Source organism: Sminthopsis crassicaudata, chromosome 4 (genome assembly GCF_048593235.1).
Source record: "Sminthopsis crassicaudata isolate SCR6 chromosome 4, ASM4859323v1, whole genome shotgun sequence".
Lineage (NCBI taxonomy): Eukaryota > Metazoa > Chordata > Mammalia > Dasyuromorphia > Dasyuridae > Sminthopsis > Sminthopsis crassicaudata.
In genome coordinates, this window is record NC_133620.1 from 380,510,688 (window position 1) to 380,533,424 (window position 22,737).

At 33.8% G+C, this 22,737-nt stretch overlaps 1 protein-coding gene across 3 annotated transcripts in view; it reads right to left on the minus strand.

The window, feature by feature from the left end:
- The window catches only part of URB2 (URB2 ribosome biogenesis homolog), a 49,983-nt gene that overhangs the window by 17,191 nt on the left and 10,055 nt on the right, over nucleotides 1-22,737 (minus strand). For all 3 annotated transcript variants that reach the window (XM_074262374.1, XM_074262373.1, XM_074262375.1), the window contains exons 5-8: nucleotides 15,659-15,813; nucleotides 9,523-9,633; nucleotides 7,322-7,564; nucleotides 3,293-3,380 (exon numbers count right to left, since the gene is read on the minus strand). In XM_074262374.1, the coding sequence (XP_074118475.1) occupies nucleotides 3,293-3,380; nucleotides 7,322-7,564; nucleotides 9,523-9,633; nucleotides 15,659-15,813 (597 nt within the window). The remainder of the gene's footprint in view (nucleotides 1-3,292; nucleotides 3,381-7,321; nucleotides 7,565-9,522; nucleotides 9,634-15,658; nucleotides 15,814-22,737) is intronic.

Genomic DNA, 22,737 nt, shown 5'->3' on the forward strand with positions numbered 1-22,737 from the left:
TCAAATTTATATATGATTGCAAGTCCACAAATGGCATTTAAAGACAACTGTTTTCAAGGTTAAATAAGCAAATCTTTCTCATCATTGCATAGAAGTGACATTGGGCTATAAAAGTTATGCTAATAGAACACAAGTTCTGATGGATCTTATCAAGCCAAATGCTTTTTTAAAAATAATGTTTTATTTTATTTTATTTTAATTTATGAAACCAAACAAGAATTTCTATAGCACAGTATAATAAAATAGATGATTGCTCTTGAAATTGCAAATTTACCTTTTCAATTTGCTATTCCTTTTAAATATATAATAAAATGATCACATAAATTTCTTTTTTCCTTCCTTGTCCTAGAGTTGGCTACTGTTAGACAAAAGTATGTGTGTGTATATGTGTGTGTTTGTGTGTATGAAAGTAAAATCATTCTATAAATATTTCTATCTATTGGCTTTTTCAATAGATACAGATAACATCTTCCTTTATATGTCCTTTGTAGTTAGTTTAGGTTTTATTACAGTTGAAATGACTTATTCACTCAAAGTTGTTATTATAACAATACTGGTATTACCGTACACAGCATTCTCTTGGTTCTGATCATTTCATTTTTCATTATTTTGTATAACTCTATCCATGTTTTTCTAAGATCATCAAGCTCATCAATTATTATAGTACAATCATATAAAACAACTTGTTCAGCTATTCTCCAAAGGATGGGTATCCCTGCAATTTCCAGTTTCTTTTGCCACAACAAAGAGAACTATTATAAAAGTTCTTTTAAAAAACATAAAGATTCTTTTCCTTTTTTCTAAACATCATAGAAATTCTTGTTAAGTTTAAGACTGGGGAAGGACTGTTTAACTGACATTCAAAAGGCAGCCTAGCCAAGTTTGAAGATTCATCAGAAAACTGGCCACTAGGTGGTATCTTTTGCAGCCACATAAATTCATGAAGATCATCTTTTAAAGCAAAGAAGCAATTGTTGTTTGCATTAATTGAAGAAGTGTTCATATTGATGAATTTATAGATACATGGCATGAGGCAAGTAAGACAACTCTATTCCAACCTGTATAAGCTGCATTCTTATTTTGGATCCAATGAAAACTTTTTAAGAGTCTACATCAAATAAAAAGTAAAAAGTCCTATGCTAACAGAAACTTTAATCCATATCAATGGTAAAGACTCAATTGCCCATGGATTGTTGTCATCACATTTATAATCTATATCTTTTTAAATTGTACTCCAAAAACTCTACATAGACACATAGAGAAATATATAAGCTATATGACAAAATATCAAATGCTTCTAAAAATGAAAATTAGGTACCAGTGCTAGACTTTCCAACCACGACAAAAAGTGGTTAGAAAGGATAAAGTAAAGGAGTAAATAAGAGGTGAGAAATTAATGGCAATTGCTGGGGAAAGAGTATGGTATACAGAGGATATAAAATTAATATGTTTTTTAAAGTTAATCTAATTTTATACAGTCTATAGACTAGAGTTCTGTGTAGAAAATCTAATTTCTCAATGTTGTATTTGGATATTTATAACAGCCTTTAGTCACAAGTCTAATAATTCACTTATCTAATATTTCCCCCTTAATTTCTGAAGTATAACAATATGTACACGTATGACTATAATACTAGCATGTAACATTTTAATAAGACAAATCCATACATTTGAACATACATATAACTAAACATCTACTCAATACAATAATTTCAAAAAATTTATCAAACTAAATTGGCAAATCCATGATAATGAGACTAAATTTAGCACAATGAGCAAAGAACCAGAGTCTAATACCATATCTAACATGTTATAAAGTACATGATAACAAAGAAATTGAAAACTGTTTGTAAGGAAAGCTTGTACAATTAACTCTTCATTATCTGTGATGTCCTTAGTATTAGTTTCCTATTTCCCATAGAGATCCCAAATTTCACAGAGTAATACTAAGCTAAAATGGGGTGAGGAGCAGTCATAGAAGAGAATAAGTTGCTGAATGAATAAAAATGCCAAAGTATTTGGTGACAGTGATTTGGATTATCTCTACCTCTTCTCTCTTCCATTGGCAAAGATAATCAAGATTTGATTGTGTGCACAATTAATTGTTTAAAGTAACATCTTAAATAATAAAATCTACTAAAATGGGCAATAGTAAGGCTCCCCATAAATTTGTCAGAATTCAACCAAGAATTAATCTTAATGACAGATGCAAGCTCAGTTTAATAATAGACCTGATGAAATTGTGAAGTTTTAATGCAAAACCTTATTTTGAGAATTCAGTTTCTATCAGTTACCTTATACTTTTTCCACTCATGACCCCTTTTCATCCGAGAAATGTTTACATGACCCTGAGTATATAGGTATATAAAATAGATATACAAATCAAATATTTATTGATAATATATCATAATTTTACAACCTCCACATTCAATTACAAGACTCCATATGAGGTCACAAAGCACAGTTTAAGAAGCTGGGAACTAGAGGACTCCAAAAAATCCAAGTATTCTATCATGACACTTAGTATTTCAGTGTCTTCTTTCCTGAAATTACAGAAGCATACTTCAGTTTTCTCACTTAGATATATTAAACCATAATATCTTCAAGAGAAAAAAAATATTCATAGAAAAGTGTCACTTGGTACAGGCAGCAATAGGAACCTATCTGAGATATCCTCTGATTTCTGGGCTACTAAACACACTCCAGCTTGGAATAAACACTCTGTTCCCCTTGACTTTGCAAGGGAAGGGAATGAGAACCACCTTGCTACCACTGGCATTTTGGCTTCATCCTCACAATGACCAGACAGTACTTCTGGCTAATTAGGTTCAGCTATCTCTTGGAACATTCCCACTAGATCCTTCAAACCTTTCAATGCATCCCCTTTACATCAGGGTTCTAATTTCAGTCTCCATCTAAGGCCCTTATGTAGAAGACACAAAATTATGATTTATTATCAGTAAATGTTTGATTTCTATACCAATTTCATATACCTGTATGCCGGTGATCACACAAAAATTTCTCAGGTGAAAAGTGATCACAAATGGAAAAAAGTCTAAGAAGCCTTGTACTAGAACAATGCTGTCTGTTTTCCCCAAAAAACCTTTTGCTATTTATCTATTCCCCAAAGCTGAAAAGTTCATTTGGTTCCCAAATTCAAGAACTGACTTTTAGATCCAAATAAAATTTGATGAGCACTTACCTGAGAAGCTCTCCTTTAACATTACATAATTTTAAAAAGTCATATCTTTATACAAAAAACTGTACACCCAATATTATATATGTGAAATACCTTTGTCTTTCTGACGGCCTTCATGCATAACTGAAAATACCAGTCTGTGAAAACTGTTCAGAAAAGAAGGCAAGGCTTTCAGCATCACCTGCAAAATAACAGTTGAAAACCTATAAGTTAACTCATATTTGATTTAAAATCTTTTAAATAAAAAGTATATACCCACTCAATAGTATAATACTACATGCAGAATCAAGAACTACTGCCCCCATCTGAAATCAGAGAATGAGAGAATTTTGTAGTATCTTAAAAGTATTTAGGAAAAAAATATTAGGAAAAGTATTTCCATTCAAGTAGGGCTAGAAAACTGGATATCCTAATTAATGGAAAACAAGAATAAAAACTTTTATCCTCTATTGAGTTGGAAGGGATTTTATAAAGAGATCGTATAATTTAAAAGTGTTTGGCTTTTTTTTTTTTTTTTTTTTTTAATGAGGAAACTGAACCACAGCAACAAAATGATCTCCCCAAAGTCATACAAGTTGCTAGTGACAAAACCAAGACTAAACCTTGGGTCTCATCACTTCTAGTCTAGGGCTCTTTTTATCACATCTTGATGTCTTATCAAGAGAATCAGAGAACTGGAATGATGACAATGTTCAACAGTTTACTACAGCAATAATGAATATGTTCAAAAATTATATATATTCAATGACATGTAATCTAAAGCAGCACAGTAGCCCTGTGCCAAGAATTCAAACCACTATCACCACCACCAACTCTTGGACCCTGATTGAAGTAGTCCAGACCTTGAACCCAAGAGCCTGGGGAAGAGCAATGCTCCCTACACTACCAACCCTGCTTCCAGCCTGTATCCCAGACATTATTAAGGGGAGAAACCAATATGGAAAAAGTTCTGTTATCAACAGCAACTGATGACCAGCTGTCTTCAATGAGCAAAGGGTCCTGGGAATAGGAGCACCCACACACCACTGGTCCCACTTTTAGAACAATCTCCAAAGCCAGCATCCTGAAAAATAATCCCCTTGGAGGTATGTGGTAATTGCTTTTACAAATGATGCAACCACAGCTGCCAAAGACTTAGAAAAGAAGATTCTCTTCAACAAAGTATGTGGCGTTGTCAAAGAGTGGAATGTGAGGAATGGATGAATGGCCAGACAAAACAATGGAGAGTGCCCTGGGCCTGAAGTCAGGAAAACCCAAGTTCAGATATGGCCTCAGATGCATCCTGGCTGTGTGAACCTGAGCAAGCTGCTTAATCTTTCTCTATCTCAGTTTCCTCAAGTAAAAGGGATTATTGTAAGGCTCAAATAAGATGAGGGTTGTCCAATACGCAGCATGATGCTGGCACATGTGTTATTTAGCCATTTTTCATCATGTTGATTCTTCATGACTTCTTTGAGATTTTCTTGGCCAAGAGACTGAAGTGATTTGCCATTTTCTTCAGCTCCTTTTACAGATGAAGAAAATGACTTAGTTACTGTCACACATCTAGTAAGTATCTGAGGCCACATTTGAACTCTAATCTTCCTGCTTCCAGGCCTAGCTATCTATCCCATCTAATTATCCTAACTTGGCATACTTAGGTGCTTAATAAATACTTATTCCCTTTGCCTTTCCTGATATGAAACTATCAATGAAAATGACACTAAATATGTAGAATAAGATGAAGTTTTGGGCATGACCATATGGGAATTTGGCTTGCTTCACTATGCATATTCATTACAAGGTTTGTTCCCACTCTCCACCCCCTGGGGGGAAAGGAAAAACAAAATTGTTAATAGAGGGAGGGAAGAAAAAAAATTTTAAATGACATACAAAAGACATACTCTGCCACTGCACCTTAAAGTCCATGGAATCTTTCCATTTGACTTGCACCTAAAGCTCCCTGAAAGGAGGAAATGTCTTATTTATTCATTCTCAGCCTTCTTGACCTGTATGCATTCTCTGATACGGTCAATATAGATATGTCTTAGAGTTTCTGTCTTATGCTTTCTTCTCTTCTTTTCTCCCTCTACACTACTTCTCTTGGTAATATCAGTTCCCATGGATTTAATTATCATCACTATTCTGATGATTCCCAAATCTATTTCTCCAGCCCTGATCTCTTGGCTGAACTCTAGTTTTGTGTTTCCAACTGCCTTCTAGACATCTTGAACTTAATGTCTTATAGATTTCTTAAAGTCAACATGAATTCATTATCTTACCCCTAGTCTCTCTAACCCATTCCAAAATTTCCTGTAACTATCAAGCCTCCTACTCCCCCAGATATCATTCTCAATTCTTCACTATCTCTCACTCTCCATAATCAATCTGTGACTATGGCCTATTGATTTCACTTTTGCAACATCTCTTGAATTTGTTCCCTTTCCTCCTCAGCTATTGCTGCTATCCTGGTACAGATGCTTATCACCTCACATTTGGTCTCTTGCAACAGCCCTGCTAATGGGTCTGTTGCCTCAAGTGTCTCACCACTCCAAATCATCCTCCTCATCTGGCAAAATAATTTCCTAAAGTGAAAATCCAACCATGACACACTCCTACTCAAAAAGTTCCAGTGGCTTCCTATTCTTCCAGAATCAAATATAAAATTCCATTTGGCATTCAAAGTTTCCCATAATCTAGCGTTTCCTTTACCTTTCCAGTGCAATGAAAATACATCTCCCCTTCCCAGTATTCTACTTCATTCCAATGACACCGACTTCCTTGCTGTTCCTCAAACAAGATAATTCATCTCTTAGCCTAGGACTTTTTAAATGCCTATCCCATATGTGTGAAATGGTCTCCCTCCTCATTCATGCCTTCTGGCTTCCTTAAAGTTCCAGCTAAAATCCCACCTTCCACAGGAAGCTTGTCTCAAAGCCTCTTAATTTTAGTGCATTCTTTCTGTTGATGATTTCCCCATTCATAGCTTGTTTGTACATAGTTGTTTACATGTTGTCTTCTTATGGACTGTCTTTTGCCTTTCTTTGTATTGTTAATACTCAGTTCATTGCCTGGCAATAGTAGACATTTAATGATTGCTCATTGATTGACTGACTTTGCACATTTCAAGTACTTAATTTTTTTTCATTATTTATCCACAATTTATCTATCTGCCTAACTAGAATATTACTTTAGTCTAAATTCAAGCTAAACTAACCACTGTCTACTTCCACTGCCACCCTAACTATTCAATTTTTATAGCTTTGCCCATACCATCTCTGATGTCAAAAGAGATTTCTGCTGAAGGACTGTTATCAAGCACAATGCATTGGAATCAGAAAGTACTCAAATTCACTTGAAAACTACTTGAGTTCAAGACTACAACACCTTCAATTCTTCAACTTTAAGTTGATTTTTTGAAACAACATGGAAGGGAAGAGGCCTGATTACAATCTCATGTTTTATACATACCCATTTTCATTTGTAATAGTCACATCTACTTGTTCTCTCAAATTTATTTCTTACTCTAAAGGCTAACACTCAAGGCCAATTATTTCTACACTTACACCAAGAATTCAAAGAGTATATATATATGAGAGATGCTTCAGTTACTTCAGTATCCTTTTATTACCCAAAAGAACAAATAGGGGTAATTATCTAGAAGTGTCAAAAAGCTTGCTTTGTCATAATTTTATTATTTGTTAATGTTTCTTATTAATTTTAAATAAGTATGGCATAGAAAAAGCTGATGGCTCAGTAGATAGAGCACTAGACCTGGTGTCAAAAAGATATGAGTTCAAATTCAGCCTCAGACACCTCCTAGCTATATGACACTAGGCAAGCCATTTAACCCCTGATTATCTGACAAAATGGATCCACTGGAGAAGGAAATGGAAAACCACTCAAGTTTCATTCCCAAGAAAAGTCCAAAAGGGGTCAAAAGGGTAGGACATGACTAGAACAATTAAATAACCAAAAAAAGTATGGCATATGGGAAATGTCACTGAACTGGAAGTCAGGAGAAACAAGCTTTAACCCCGGATCTAGTACTTTGTGACTAAGTTTAATCTTTTCCAATTCTAAAACTGTAGCTCTAAAATAATAACACTGAATAAAGTGTCCTGGTCCCTATCCCCTTCTTACCTTTGAGTGACACTGCAGGATAGAAAAGAGGACTTCATGTATCCCTAGGAAGATGCTACTGTATTCCTGAGGTCTCAGGTGATCCAAAGGGACTGCCAAAAGAATACTGAATGCCAGGCTGACATGATGCGGGTTTTTAATTATGCTTTCTCCTTGACGAAGCAAAGAAGCCACTGTATCTAAAATAGGCACAACAACAGTGAGAAGCAAGGACTGGTCCTGGCAAGCCTCTTTGTTTTGAAACTGAAAAGACAAAGAGAAAGAAAGAAAACTCCATTTCAGAAAACAAAATACAAAGATAAAAATGCAAACAGTAAAGAGAAAAATGAAAACCAATATAACAAATTGGAGTAGGCTAACAGGCAATTAAGAAAAATAGAGGAGACTAGTAAATAAACTTTTAGGGCCTATAAAATGAATTTTTCCTTCTCTGTTATCAATATACTATGTTTATTCTCCTTGGAGAGAAGTCCTTTGCTGATAAAAGAGTTAGTTTGTCAATATCTCAAAACATGAAACCTGAAAGCTAGTTTCAGTGCACACAAAACACAAATTACATTTTCAACAAACAAAAAATATAACAGTGTTTAAGTTTACGTCTTACATTTGTTAGAGATGAATGGATGGTAAGAGACAGTGAATTAGTAACTTTGGAAATCAGGTCATATACTGAAAAGATCAGGTACTGCTTGATAGGTCATGGCTTAATTGCTTCCAACCCAATACTAGGCAGATCAGTTCTTATGGTTGAAATGGAAATTCAATATCTGTGAGATAACTTAAGTTTTGGAAATAACTTCCAAAAATCATCAGGAACAAAAAATCATATTGTAAATTTACTGTGAAATCTATTAGTACTATTCCTTTATACCACTTGAAGAGTCTAAGGTCTCCAGAGGTTACCAAAGGCAGGTAAACTTAAAAGAGTACATCAGTAGTTCATATTCTAATGGAAGTTAAACAGAATAAAACTAGGCCAGTCTAAGAAACTATATTAAATTTCTTAATCTCATTCTTTAAATTTCCTTCTTCCATAAGTGAAGAAGTACTTAATAATGTATTTTTTTTTCATGATGGGGATAATCTGCTTTCTTGTGTATTAAAGACTTTAAGTGGGAGGCAATGGAGGTAATTCTTATTACTGCTCAATAAAATTGGGCTGAAACTATTAATCTTAGGATCTTTAGAAGAGAGGAACATTTCTCATTCCCAAACTAAACCATAGTAATTTTGCTATAAAATAAGTTGTGACCCATTATAAATTTCTTCAGGCTGGATAAGTGTACTCAAGGATGCCAAACTATGACATTTTCATAAGAATGAAAATAACTCCCCATCTGAAGCATCCAAGTCCATTAAATAAATCTACTTTCTTATTACACACTAAATTTTTACTGATTCAACTTCTATTAATTCCAGCAAATTTTTCTCCAGTAGCAAGAGTTCCTCAGTTATCCTGAGTTTGGCAACATCAGCAGAAGACAAACCATCTCCATTTTTTGGTACATATAGTTTTATTACTCTGGCTACTTTTTTTCTTGGCCAGAACCGTGATTTCATTGACGTTAATTCATAATACGGAAATGTCTTCTGCTGATGGCAGACCAGCAACTCATCTATGATTTTAAAATTTAGAAAGTTACCTAGGGAACAAAGAAGTGACCAAAGGCATAGATTTACACCTAAAATCTATCAGAAGTCTTCCTAACTCCAAGAATAGCTCCCTATACTATAATGTCTATCTTTCAGATCATTGACTAATAAAAACCAAGATTATTTCCCCTGCCCTCTTTACTCATTAATGCTATGGATTCAACCCATCACATCCTAACAAATGGATATAACAGCATCGCACATACATAGTAAGGATTTCCTCTTATGCTAATTTCCTTCATATCATGGTTTCAAGGAATAAATATTATCCAAAAGGCATAAACTATATATTTTCTCTTTTGTTTTAACCCATAGAAAAAAGTAATTACAAAAAATAAAGGTATTATTTAAGGAAAGAATTCTTAACCTTTTCTGTGTCCCTTCTCAAAACAATGTTTTTAAACGTATACAATAAAATACATAGGCTTACAAAGGAAAACAATTACAGATATCAAAATATTAAAAACAACCCACCATCCTGATGGACTCCCATGTTAAGAACCCTGGCTTAAGAACTAAATAAATGTGTCAAAACACAAGATACTTACAGTTAAAGCTGAAATTATCTGAGGGCAGACTACCCAGAAAGATCTTATTTTCTCTCCATTTAAAGGACATTTGAGTAGCAATTTGATCAATTTAATAGCTGACAAAATACCCTAGAGGCAAAAAAAAAAAAAAAAAAAAAAAAGCAGCAAAAAGAATGAAATGAATCCATCTTAAGAAGAAATTGCAAGAAGGTCATATTAATAAAACTCCAAAATAATACTACATCAAGGAACATGGATAACACACAGTTTCTGTGTATTGGTGAATAAATTGTTCTTTATGTCATTAAGTAGGTAAGTGCCATAATATAACCAAATAATATAACCAAAACTTTTAAAGATCTTACTATAACAAATATATTGCCATACGTATCCCATTGAGGCGTGTATGTGTGTGTGAGAGAGAAAGATTCCAGGAAATAGAGAGAATAGTGAAATTATAGGACAAAGTAAAAAAGAATCAATTTTGTCTTAGAATTTTAAGAGATTTACATAAACCATTAATACTTTAATGAAAGCTATCATCCGTGATTTGCAATAGAATATTCAGAACTCCAAAATATTTTTCAGAAATAAAAGAGGACAAATTAAAAGGTGTTCATGCTCTGGCCATTCTAACATATAAAAATGAAAATACTACCAAAGTTAATCTATACATTTAGGCTATATCAATTAAACTACCAAAGAGATAATTTATAGAGGTAGACCTAACAATGACATTTACTTGGGGAAACAAAAAACCTAGACTATCAAATGAAATAACGCAGAAAGGTAAGAGGGGAAATAGTACAATCAGATTTCAAATTATATTATAAAGTAGCAAATATCAAACCATTTGGAGACTGTTAAAGAGAAAAGCAGCTCAATGGGATATATTAAATAAGGAAGAAAGAAAAATAATAATTCCATGCAATTGAATGTTTGAAAACTTAAATAAAATAAAACCAGTGAAAAGAATTGCTGAGAAAAATTTAAAGTATTCTCTTTTTAAAAAATTTTATAACTTTTTTGACAGTACATATGCATGGGTAATTTTTTTACATTATCCCTTGCACTCACTTATGTTCCGACTTTTCCCTTTCCCCTCCCCTAGATGGCAGGCAGTCTTATACATGTTAAATATGTTATAGTGTATGTGTGTGTTACAATGTATGTGTGCAGAACTGAACAGTTCTCTTGTTGCACAGGAAGAATTGGATTCAGAAGGTAAAAATAACCTGGGAAGAAAAACAAAAAAGCAAACAGTTCACACTCATTTCCTAGTGTTCCTTCTCTGGGTGTAGCTGATTCTGTCCATTATTGATCAATTAGAATTGGATTAGCTCTTCTCTATGTTGAAGATATCCACTTCCATCAGAATATATCCTCATACAGTATCATTGCTGAAGTGTATAATGATCTCCTGGTTCTGCTCATTTTACTCAGCATCAGTTCATGTAAGTCTCTCCAAGCCTCTCTGTATTCCTCCAGTTGGTCATTTCTTACAGAACAATAATATTCCATAACATTCATATACCACAATTTACCCAACCATTCTCCAATTGATGGGCATCCATTCATTTTCCTGGTATAAATCCTAGTTGGTCATAGTGTAGTACCCTGGGGATGATTTTCTGTAATCTTTTTGCTAATATTTTATTTAAGGTTTTAGCATCAATATTCATTAGGGAGATTGGTCTATAATTTTTTTTCTCTGTTTTCAACCTACCTGGTTTAGGTATCAGTATCATGTCTGTGTCATAAAAGGAATTTGGTAGAACTCCTTCAATCCCTATTTTTTCAAATAGTTTACAGAGCATTGGAGTTAATTGTTCTTTAAATGTTTGGTAGAATTCACATGTAAATCCATCTGGTGCTGGGGATTCTTTCTTAGGGAGTTGATTAATAGCTTGGTCTATTTCTTTTTCTAAGATGGGACTGTTTAACCAATTTACTTCTTCCTCTGTTAATCTGCGTAAGCTATATTTTTGAAGGTATTCTTCCATTTCATTTAAGTTATCGAATAAAGCTGGGCAAAGTAACTCCTAATTATTGCTCTAATTTCCTCTTCATTGGTGGTGAGTTCTCCCTTTTCATTTTTAAAACTAACAATTTGATTTTCCTCTTTCCTTTTTTTAATCATATTTACTAATGGTTTATCTATTTTGTCAGTTTTTTCATAGAACCAACTCTTTTATTAATTAATTCAACATTTTTTTTTACTTTCAATTGTATTAATCTCTCCTTTTATTTTTAGAATTTCAAGTTTAGTGTTTGACTGAGGGTTTTTAATTTGTTCCTTTTCTAGCATTTTTAGTTGCAAGCCCAATTCATTGATCTTCTCTTTCTCTATTTTATGCAAGTAGGTCTCTAGAGATATAAAATCTCTCCTTATTATCGCTTTGGCTGCATCCCACACATTTTAGTATGATGTTTCATTAGTGTCATTTTCTTGGCTGAAGTTATTAATTATAATTTGCTGTTTCACCCAATCATTCTTTACTATGAGATTATTTAGTTTCCAATTTTTTTTAAAATCTATTTTCCCCTGGCTTTTTATTGAATGTAATTTTCATTGCATCATGGTCTGAAAAGGATGCATTTACTATTTCTGCCTTGTTGCATTTGAATTTGAGTTTTTTATGTCCTAATATATAGTCAATTTTTGTATAGATTCCAGGAATTGTTGAGAAGAAAGTATACTCCTTTCTGTCTCCATTTAGTTTTCTCCAAAGATCTATCATATCTAACTTTTCTAGTATTCTATTTACCTCTTTGACTTCTTTCTTATTTAGTGGTTTGATTTATCTAATTCTGATAGTGCAAGGTTGAGATCTCCCACTATTATAGTTTTGCTGTCTATTTCTTCTTACAGCTCTCTTAATCTTTTACCTTAATCTCTTCTACCTCATTGAAAAGTGGGAGGGGAAAAGTGAAAAGGGAAGGAGTAAGCTAAGCGGAAGGGAATACAGAAATTGTGAGGAAAAATGTTAAGATAGAGGGAGGAACTCTAAGGTGATTCTTGGTGTCTCTTCAAGTCATTCAATTCCATTTGTTCAATTCTGATTTTTAATGAATTATTTTCTTCACTCACTTTTTTTTTTTAATATCTTTTTCTAATTGTCCAATTGAGTTTTTAAGTGAGTTGTTTTGTTCTATGGAATTTTTTTCCATTTCACCAATTTTATTTTTTAGAGAGCTATTTTCTTTTTCCAATTCACTATTTCTGTTTTTCAAGGATTTGATTTCTTTGTCCACTCTATCTTTAAATGAGTGGGATGACTTATACAGATTCTCTTGCCAAGCTTCCCTTTCCTTTTCCCATTTTTCTTCTAGCTTTCTTAATTTCTTCTATAAGAGTCTTGTGTGTTGAGGACCAGATCATATCCCCTTCGGGGAATTCATCTGGAGGCAGTCTGTTTTTAGTCTCCTCAGAGTTTAAAGTCTGCTCTCTATCAGTATAGAAGCTATCAATAGTTTTAATTTTTTGCTCATTTTGTCAAAGAAGTATCAAAGAAAACAAACTAACAACAACAACAACAACAACAAAGAAATGAAGTCTGTTTTTTTTGGGGGGGGGTAGATGGTATTACTGAGATTCCTCTATAGGAAAGGGGCAGCAGTGAGGCACTAGCAGGACAGCAATGTATGCACTGCATCTGCGCTCTGAGATTCTGAGAGCATTCTGAGTCACTCTGGGTATGTGTGGCCAGGTCCCATGAGACTCTAGCTTTTCAGGGTTATGATCTTTACCCCCTGTGTTTACAGCTTCTCTGTTGGTCTACTGGCTTGCTGCCAAGGCAAAATAGCCACACTTGGTGAAGTTGTTTCTACAGAAACGGCTGAGATCACACACCATCCTGCTCTGGTCTGCTCAGTGTGAGCTGCCTGCCACATTCTCACTGCCTGACCTCAGTCTGCGCCTGATCTGACCGTCCCACCCTTAAGTAAAAACAGACTTTTTTCTGGCAAAGTTTGAGGATATCTTCTGTTGGTAATTATTTGTGGGGTTTTTTTTAGTCAAGCACTAATTCCGAGGCCTTGTTATGAAATAAATTCTGACAGCAAAGACGGAGTTTAAGGAGATTGTGTCCTCTCCGCTATCTTGGCCGGAAGTCAATTTTAAAGTATTCTGAATGAAATTAGGTTTAGACCAATATTTTAAAGCATATTCCACAAGAAGTTTAAAATGGAATATGCCCCGAATATTAAAGATAATAATATTTAAAAAGAGAAGATTAGATATCTTTCGTAGCTAAACATGGGGAGCAAATTCTTAATCAGACAAAGAAAAAGAAGAAATTACAAAAGATAAATAGATAATTTTGAACTTATGAAATTAAAAAGGGTTTTGTCTGAACAAAATAATACAACTAAGAAAAAAGGAAGACATCACGCTGGGGGAAAAGCCTTTATATCTAATGTCTGATTAAGGGTTTGAGATCCATTATATATAAATTACAGAAATATTTAAGATCAAAAGCTACATCCCAATAGACAAATGGTCACAGAATATAAATAAACAGGTTTCATAAAAGGAACTACAAACTATTAACAACCATATGAATGTTCTAAATCACTAATAATAAGAGAAATGCAAGTCAAAACAATATTGAAGTTTCACCTCATATCCAGTAAATTGGCAAAGATAATAAAAGATGGGAAGAGTCAACATTGGATGGCCTGTGAAAAGATGGGCACATCCAAGGCAATCCCAATATTATGGATATGGATAGAAAATACCATCTGCATCCAGAAAAAGAATTATGGAAATTGAATGTAAATCAACACATCCTATGTCCACTTCTTTTTTCTGTTTTTTTTCTCTCTCCTATGATTTTTCCCTTTTATTCTGATTTTTTCCCCCAATATGATTCATAAAGCAATGTGCATTAAAAATAAATAAACTTTCAAATTTTTTTAAATTAAGATTATTTTTAAATTAAGAATATGAATTAACACAAGCAGTGTGGAAAAGCAATTTGGAAATATGCAAAGAAAGTGACTGAATTTCTATTCTTTGAACCTAGAGAGTACACTAATAGATATTTCTATTCTTTGATCTAGAGAGTACACTAATAGATATATATCCCAAGGAGGTCAATAATTTTTAATATGATCACATATATACCAAAATATTTACAGCAGCACTTTTTGTGGTGACAAAGAACTGGAAACAAAGTAGGTTCATCAACTGAAGAATGGCTACACAAATTATAGCAGATTAATACAATGGGATATTACTATGTTGTAAGAACTTATGAACATAATACAAAGAACCATGGAAAAACTTACAGAAATTGATGCAGAATAAAGGTAAGCAGAACAACAATGACTATAACAATGTATATGGAAGATTTGACAAGAAAATAATCAAAACTGAATGCTGGCTTCTCCAAAAAGGTATAAGAATATACCTTGAAATATTTCTTTGCAGAAGTGGGGAACCATGAGTATGGAAGACTATATCTATCATAAGACTTTTTGATATGTTGGTTAGTTTGGAGAATTTTTACTTTTTTTTTTTTTTTTTAAATTCTTTAATAAAGGAATGATTTTCTGGGTGGAGTCGGAAGGGAGAGATACAATAGAAAATGTAAGTAATATGAAAGCAAATTGGTATTCACCAAAAAATATTAAAAATCAATAAAAGAAAATAAATTAGCAGGATCCAAAAGCAGTAAAACATAGTAGTCCAGTAGACAAATCCAACAATATAAACTGTTGAGGGAAGAACTTTATGAGAACTATTAGGAAAATCAGAGAGCAATATGTTCCTTTCAGATTAGTTGTTTGAGAAGAATTCATAACCAAAAAAAGATAAGAGATCACAAAAGATAAAACAAATCAATTTCATTACTATCTTTTTTTTATCAGACCTGTGATTTCATCATTACAAGGAGCTCTCAAAAAGGAACTTTTTAAACCAATAAAGATCTACAATTTATATTCTCAAGAGAGTTGCTTGAAGCATTGAAAGGGTAAGTGACTTGCTCAGGATATCACAGCCAACAGGTGTCAAAGGCAAGATATGAATCTAGAATATAACATCTCAAAAGTTTTCTCATTTGTATAAAGATCAGGTAACAAATAAATATGTATCTCAGAAAATATAAACAAGCCAAACACCTTAGAAACATATAAGAGAATCACTTACATTTATATCTGGTCTCCAAATATTACTGATCTCTAGTCCCTGGAGAATATGCTGCATTATCATCTGGAACTCCACAGTTGTGCCTTCAACCAGCATTTGGTTAAACAGTGCCGCCATAAGAAGTTCCACATCTTCACTCACTTGTATTCTAGGATCTGTGAACAGAAAAAGAAAAATCCATCACTTGTCATGTTGATTCAGAAGAAAAACTACCATAATTTTAAAGTTTATCTGAATCAAATTTTTTTCTACCTAGAAAAAAAACAAACTTTTTTTTTCTCTCTAAAACTATTACTATATTTAGGATAAACCTACACACATTATGAAGCAGTCCCAAGAGATCCTTTTTATATAGCACACACTGCCACTTCAGAGGTACAGTCCCCTATTGCTCTCACCTTCATTTCCCCTTAATCCCTCATAGCAATATGAATTTTAAAATTGCCTCTCCAAGAGTTATTTTTCACTTTAATCTTATCTCTAGTAGTTGAATTAAAGGTTCTGTTCCCTATAAAGGAATTTAAAAGATTAATAAGCAGGTAAAAAAATATACTTTGGAACAGGTGACCCTTCAGGAACCCCTAAAATCACAGAATAGGGAAAACCCCATCTTGAAAGACCTAGCTCTGCACATATTAAACCTCCAATCTTAAAGCTAGATTGACCTTAAGAGACCCCTATTCCATAACTCTCATCTGACATTAGGAAACTGAATCACAATGAAATTAGGCCACTTGCCTAAAACCATGTGATCAGACAGAGACTGATGTACCCATAGCCAAAGATATTTCCAAAAACCATTCAGCCTCTCAGACCTACAACAGTGAGAGAACAAGATAGGGCCTGATGCCAGATGGTACAGTGACTAAAGGCACAGACCTGGAATTAGAAGACCTTAGTTCAAACTTGACTCAGACATTTTTTTAGCTATATGCCCTGACAAGTCAATTAACCACTGATTGCCTCAATTTCCTTATGTGTTAAATGAAGATAATAACAGCACCTACCTCCCAGGGTTGCTATGGAGAAATAATTGGCTTTCTTACTCTCTACTTTTTGGGTAGCTAGATGATACAGTGGACAGAATGCCAGATCAGGTCTGAGACACTTACTAGTCATGGCATCCTGAGCAAGTCACTTCATTCTGCCTCAGGTTCCTCATCCATAAAATGAGCCAGAGAAGGAAATGACAAATTACCCCAGTATCTTTCCCAAGAAAACCCTAATTGAAATCACAAAGTTGGACACAGCTGGAACAACTCAACAACAACAACAACAAAAAACCTTTCCTTTGTCTGACATAGATTCCTCTCTAGAAATAGAGTTGAGAGAATAGAGTAAGATGGGCCTATTGGAACTTTGGTTTAAAGAACCAACTGATACCAGTCTAAAAAAGCCTACAGATAAAAACCATATGATCATCTCAATAGATGCAGAAAAAGCATTTGATAAAATCCAACATCCATTCCTACTAAAAACGCTTGAGAGTATAGGAATAAATGGACTATTCCTTAAAATAATAAGGAGCATAAATTTAAAACCTTCAGTAAACATCATATGTAATGGCGATAAACTAGAACCTTTCCCTGTAAGATCAGGAGTGAAACAAGGTTGCCCACTATCACCATTACTTTTCAATATAGTACTAGAAACTCTAGCCTCGGCAATAAGAGCCGAGAAAGAGATTCAAGGAATTAGAGTAGGAAATGAGGAAATCAAATTATCACTTTTCGCAGATGACATGATGGTATACTTAGAGAACCCCAAAGACTCTGCTAAAAAGCTATTAGAAATAATTCAGAATTTTAGCAAAGTTGCAGGATACAAAATAAATCCACATAAATCCTCAACATTTTTATACATTAACAACACAACCCAACAGCAAGAGATACAAAGAGAAATTCCATTCAAAATAACGGTCGATAGTATAAAATATTTGGGAATATGTCTACCAAAGGAGAGTCAGGAATTATATGAGCAAAATTACAAAACACTTGCCACAAAAATAAAGTCAGATTTAAATAATTGGAAAGACATTCAGTGCTCTTGAATAGGCCGAGCAAATATAATTAAGATGACAATACTCCCTAAACTAATCTATTTATTTAGTGCTATACCAATCAGACTTCCAAGAAACTATTTAAATAACCTAGAAAAAATAACAACAGAATTCATATGGAACAACAAAAGGTCAAGAATTTCAAGGGAAGTAATGAAAAAAAAATTAAGTGAAGGTGGTCTAGCTGTACCTGATCTAGAACTGTATTATAAAGCAACAGTCACCAAAACCATTTGGTATTGGCTAAGAAATAGACTAGTTGATCAGTGGCATAGGTTAGGTTCACAGGGCAAGATAGTGAATAAAAATAGCAATCTAGTGTTTGACAAACCCAAAGATCCCAAATTTTGGGATAAGAATTCATTATTTGACAAAAACTGCTGGGAAAACTGGAAATTAGTATGGCAGAAACTAGGCATGGACCCACATTTAACACCACATACTAAGATTAGATCAAAATGGGTCCAAGATTTAGGCATAAAGAACGAAATCATAAATAAATTGGAGGAACATGGGATGGTTTACCTCTCGGACTTGTGGAGGAGGAAGGAGTTTGTGTCCAAGGGAGAACTAGAGACCATTATTGATCACAAAATAGAAAATTTTGATTATGCCAAATTTAAAAGTTTCTGCACAGGAGGAATACAGAGAGGCTTGGAGAGACTTACATCAACTGATGCTGAGTGAGGTGAGCAGAACCAGAAGATCACTATACACTTCAACAACAATACTGTATGAGGATGTACTCTGATGGAAGTGGAAATCTTCAACATAAAGAAGATCCAACTCACTTCCAGTTGATCAATGATGAACAGAAATAACTACACCCAGAGAAGGAACACTGGGAAGCGAATGTAAATTGTTAGCACTACTGTCTATCTACCCAGGTTACTTATACCTTCGGAAGCTAATAATTAATGTGCAACAAGAAAATGGTATTTACACACATATATTGTATCTGGGTTATATTGTAACACATGTAAAATGTATGGGATTACCTGCCATCGGGGGGAGGGAATGGAGGGAGGGAGGGGATAATTTGGAAAAATGAAAAAAAAAAAAAAAAAAAACCCAATATAAACTATTTTGAAAAATATAAAAAAAAAAAGTTTCTGCACAAACAAAACTAATGCAAACAAGATTAGAAGGGAAGTAACAAATTGGGAAAACATTTTTACAGTTAAAGGTTCTGATAAAGGCCTCATCTCCAAAATATACAGAGAATTGACTTTAATTTATAAGAAATCAAGCCATTCTCCAATTGATAAATGGTCAAAGGATATGAACAGACAATTTTCAGATGATGAAATTAAAACTATTTCCACTCATATGAAAGAGTGTTCCAAATCACTATTGATCAGAGAAATGCAAATTAAGACAACTCTGAGATATCATTACACACCTGTCAGATTGGCTAAGATGACAGGAACAAATAATGATGAATGTTGGAGGGGCTGTGGGAAAACTGGGACACTGATGCATTGTTGGTGGAGTTGTGAAAGAATCCGGCCATTCTGGAGAACAATCTGGAATTATGACCAAAAAGTTATCAAAATGTGCATACCCTTTGACCCAGCCATACTACTACTGGGCTTATATCCCAAGGAAATACTAAAGAAGGGAAAGGGACCTGTATGTGCCAAAATGTTTGTGGCAGCCCTTTTCATAGTGGCTAGAAGCTGGAAGATGAATGGATGTCCATCAATTGGAGAATGGTTGGGTAAATTATGGTATATCAATGTTATGGAATATTATTGTTCTGTAAGAAATGACCAACAGGAGAAATACAGAGAGGCTTGGAGAGACTTACATCAACTGATGCTGAGTGAAACAAGCAGAACTAGGGGATCATTATACACTTCAACAATGATACTGTACAAGGATGTATTCTGATGGAAGCGGATTTCTTCAACATAGAGAAGAGCTAATCCAATTCCAATTGATCAATGATGGTCAGAATCAGCTACATCCAGAAAAGGAACACTGAGAAATGAGTGTAAACTGTTATTTTTACCTTCTGAATCCAATTCTTCCTGTGCAACAAGAAATTCGATTTTACACACATATATTGTATCTAGAATATACTGTAATATATTTAACATGTATAAGACTGCCTGCCATCTGGGGGAGGGGGTTGGGGGAGGAAGGGAAAAAATCTGAATAGATGTAAGTGCAAGGGATAATGTTGTAAAAAATTACCCATGCATATTTACTGTCAAAAAAAAAAGTTATAATTATAAAATTAAATAAAAATTAAAAAGAAAAAAAAAAAAAAGCCTACAGAGTCAGTACTGTTTCAGATTCACATGACAATTCTCCCCTGAATCCATAGGCTCAGCCATCTCAGGAACATTTGTAGGACTAGATCAGAAAAGTACTGACTACCAAAAATGGAACAGAGAAATCAAGACTGTCTGCCTCACTGAATTCTCTAGTCATCTCAAACATGGGCACTGGAGAGAAACAGATCAGACTTCTAATTAAGAAAGGACCTTTAAAATTATTTTGCTCATTCCCTCCTCCCCTCTATTTTGTAGACAACTAAGATATAGATGGTTACATGCTTTGCTCACAATTATACAACTGATTTAGTTAAGGACCAGAACACAATCTATGATATAATCCAATGGAATTTTTTTTTTAAAGAACCCTACTTGTTCATTTTTTTTTCATAATATATTTGAACCAACTTTGTAGAAAATTCAAAAAACAAAACATTCTTAACATTTTCAGATTGGAAAGATATCCATATTACTAATGCATGCATGCACACATACATACATATATGTGTGTTGCAAATTCAATCCACATTATTAATATACATACACACAGGTATACAGATATACATATGTATATGCATATATCTATATATAAATTCAATTACTCTACATCCAGATATTCCAATTACTCCTCAAATCATAAACTAATAGTATTCTTGCTTGTGGCACATGCACGAATATGCACACACACACACACACACACATACATAAAGAATCAAGATCAAACGATTTCCTCTGTTTAAAAAAAAAAGGAAAAAAGAAAAGACAAAGCAATAATTATTTTTCTGAAAACTCATGGTATGACTTTTTTTTAAATACTAGATATGACTTGAGACTATTCACCACCTTTTAAGAAGTAGTTATTTTCTTCTAAATACAGGAACTAATTTAAGACATTAAAAATAGTGCTGATAGCAAAATTAATCCTAGAAAATTTACTAGGGAAAGGAATTGAAAGATTGCTGAATTCAATTGCCCAACAAACACATGAAAGAACTCATTTTCTATTGAGAGTCATAATCCCAATAATGAAAAATTCTCACAAGTTAATCTATTCTATTTTTAACTCCCCTAAATGTTTCTTTTTTTTCTCTTGAGGCAATTGGGGTTAAGTGACTTGCCCAGGGTCATTCATACAGCTAGGAAGTGTTTAAGTGTCTGAGACCAAATTTGAACTCAGATCCTCTTGACTTCAGGGCTGGTGCTCTATCCACTACTCCACCTAGCTGCCCTGCCCTAAATGTTTTTTTAAAGAAGTTCTTTATACCAAACTGAAATCAGCCTCCTATTAGTGTACAATCTGAGGAAGCACAATGCCATGGGAAGAGCACTCAGGAGCCAGAGGACTCCTTGTGTGGCCATGGGCTAGCTACTTAATGTGTCTGAAATGGTCTTATCTGTAAAGGACTGGCTGCTTTGTTAGATTCTGAGATCCTTCCAGCTTAAGGTTTATGTTCATGTGATTCAATTCTCTACAACTGCACAAGACTAACTTTTTTTTTTTTTTTTTTCAAACAATGGTACTCTAAATCTTTACAGACAATGCTCACATTTCACTTCTAGTCCAAACTAAGCATCTCTTCCTGATGTGATTTCTAGGCCTGACACCTTCCTATCAACATTCTTTGAACACACATTCCAGTTTGTCAATAGACCACTTAAACATAGTGCCCAGAAGTAAATGAAATACTCCACATGTGATTTAAATGGCAGGCAGTTCAATGGAACAATAATCTCTCTTGATCTAGACACACTAATGGAGCTTAAGATTACATTAGCTTTTTCAGCAACTGAATCAAAAGTTTTTAGTACCAGAGTCCAGGGAACTATGAAGTTAAGGCTAAAAATATGACAAGGATAAGCTTCTGCATTTAACAAAGGGCAGAGGAAGCAGAACTTCAGATACTACTCTAACAGGTAATCCATTTCAGATCCCTATCATTGGCCTTAACAAATGACCAAATTTTAGCTCTATTAGAAGATGAATGTCTTTCCTAGAGTAACTGATATAAAAGAACATAGCAAAGAGATATCAAAGCCTTTTAAATTAACTTACAACTGAACTAGAGATACAGAGATGCTTTTGAAGACTAAGACAATACCAGTGCTATCCAGGCCACAACACTCAAACTCTGGCTTCAATCCCAGACAGTGCAGGTGGCTTCACTTTCCAGACTGTAACATTCACTTGTTTATATAGTCCTGCCTTGAACTTAAAGTAAAGCCTTGTACCCATCAATAAATAAATCTGAAAAGATATGTCATTTCCTCACAGGTTATGAGCTTGTCAACTGGGAGAAAGGAATCTGTACCTTTATTGTAAGAGCTACTTTAGATTAATGAACTGATCAGTCCCTCTACCTTAAAAATCATAGACTACAAGTTACTGTTTATTCCTTGTCTATAGATAAATTACTTCCTGTCAACAATTATTAGCTATAAGATAGCCTAATAAGTTGCTATAAAACAAGACAGCTAAAAACCTTAAGAATCTCTTATGAGGTTTTTCTATCCTATAAGACATGTTACCTTTTTTTTTTTTTTTTTTTGACAGCACAGCAGTTCTTAAACAAAAATAACGAAAAAGCTGGCAGGTCCTATTTAATACTTCTAATCCAGGGATCATTAACCTGGGGCTCATTAACTTTTAAAAATGTTTTCATAACTGTATTTCAATAATTAACTCCTATGTACTTTATTTTATGCATTTAAAGGCATTATTTTAAGAATAGGAAAAGGTC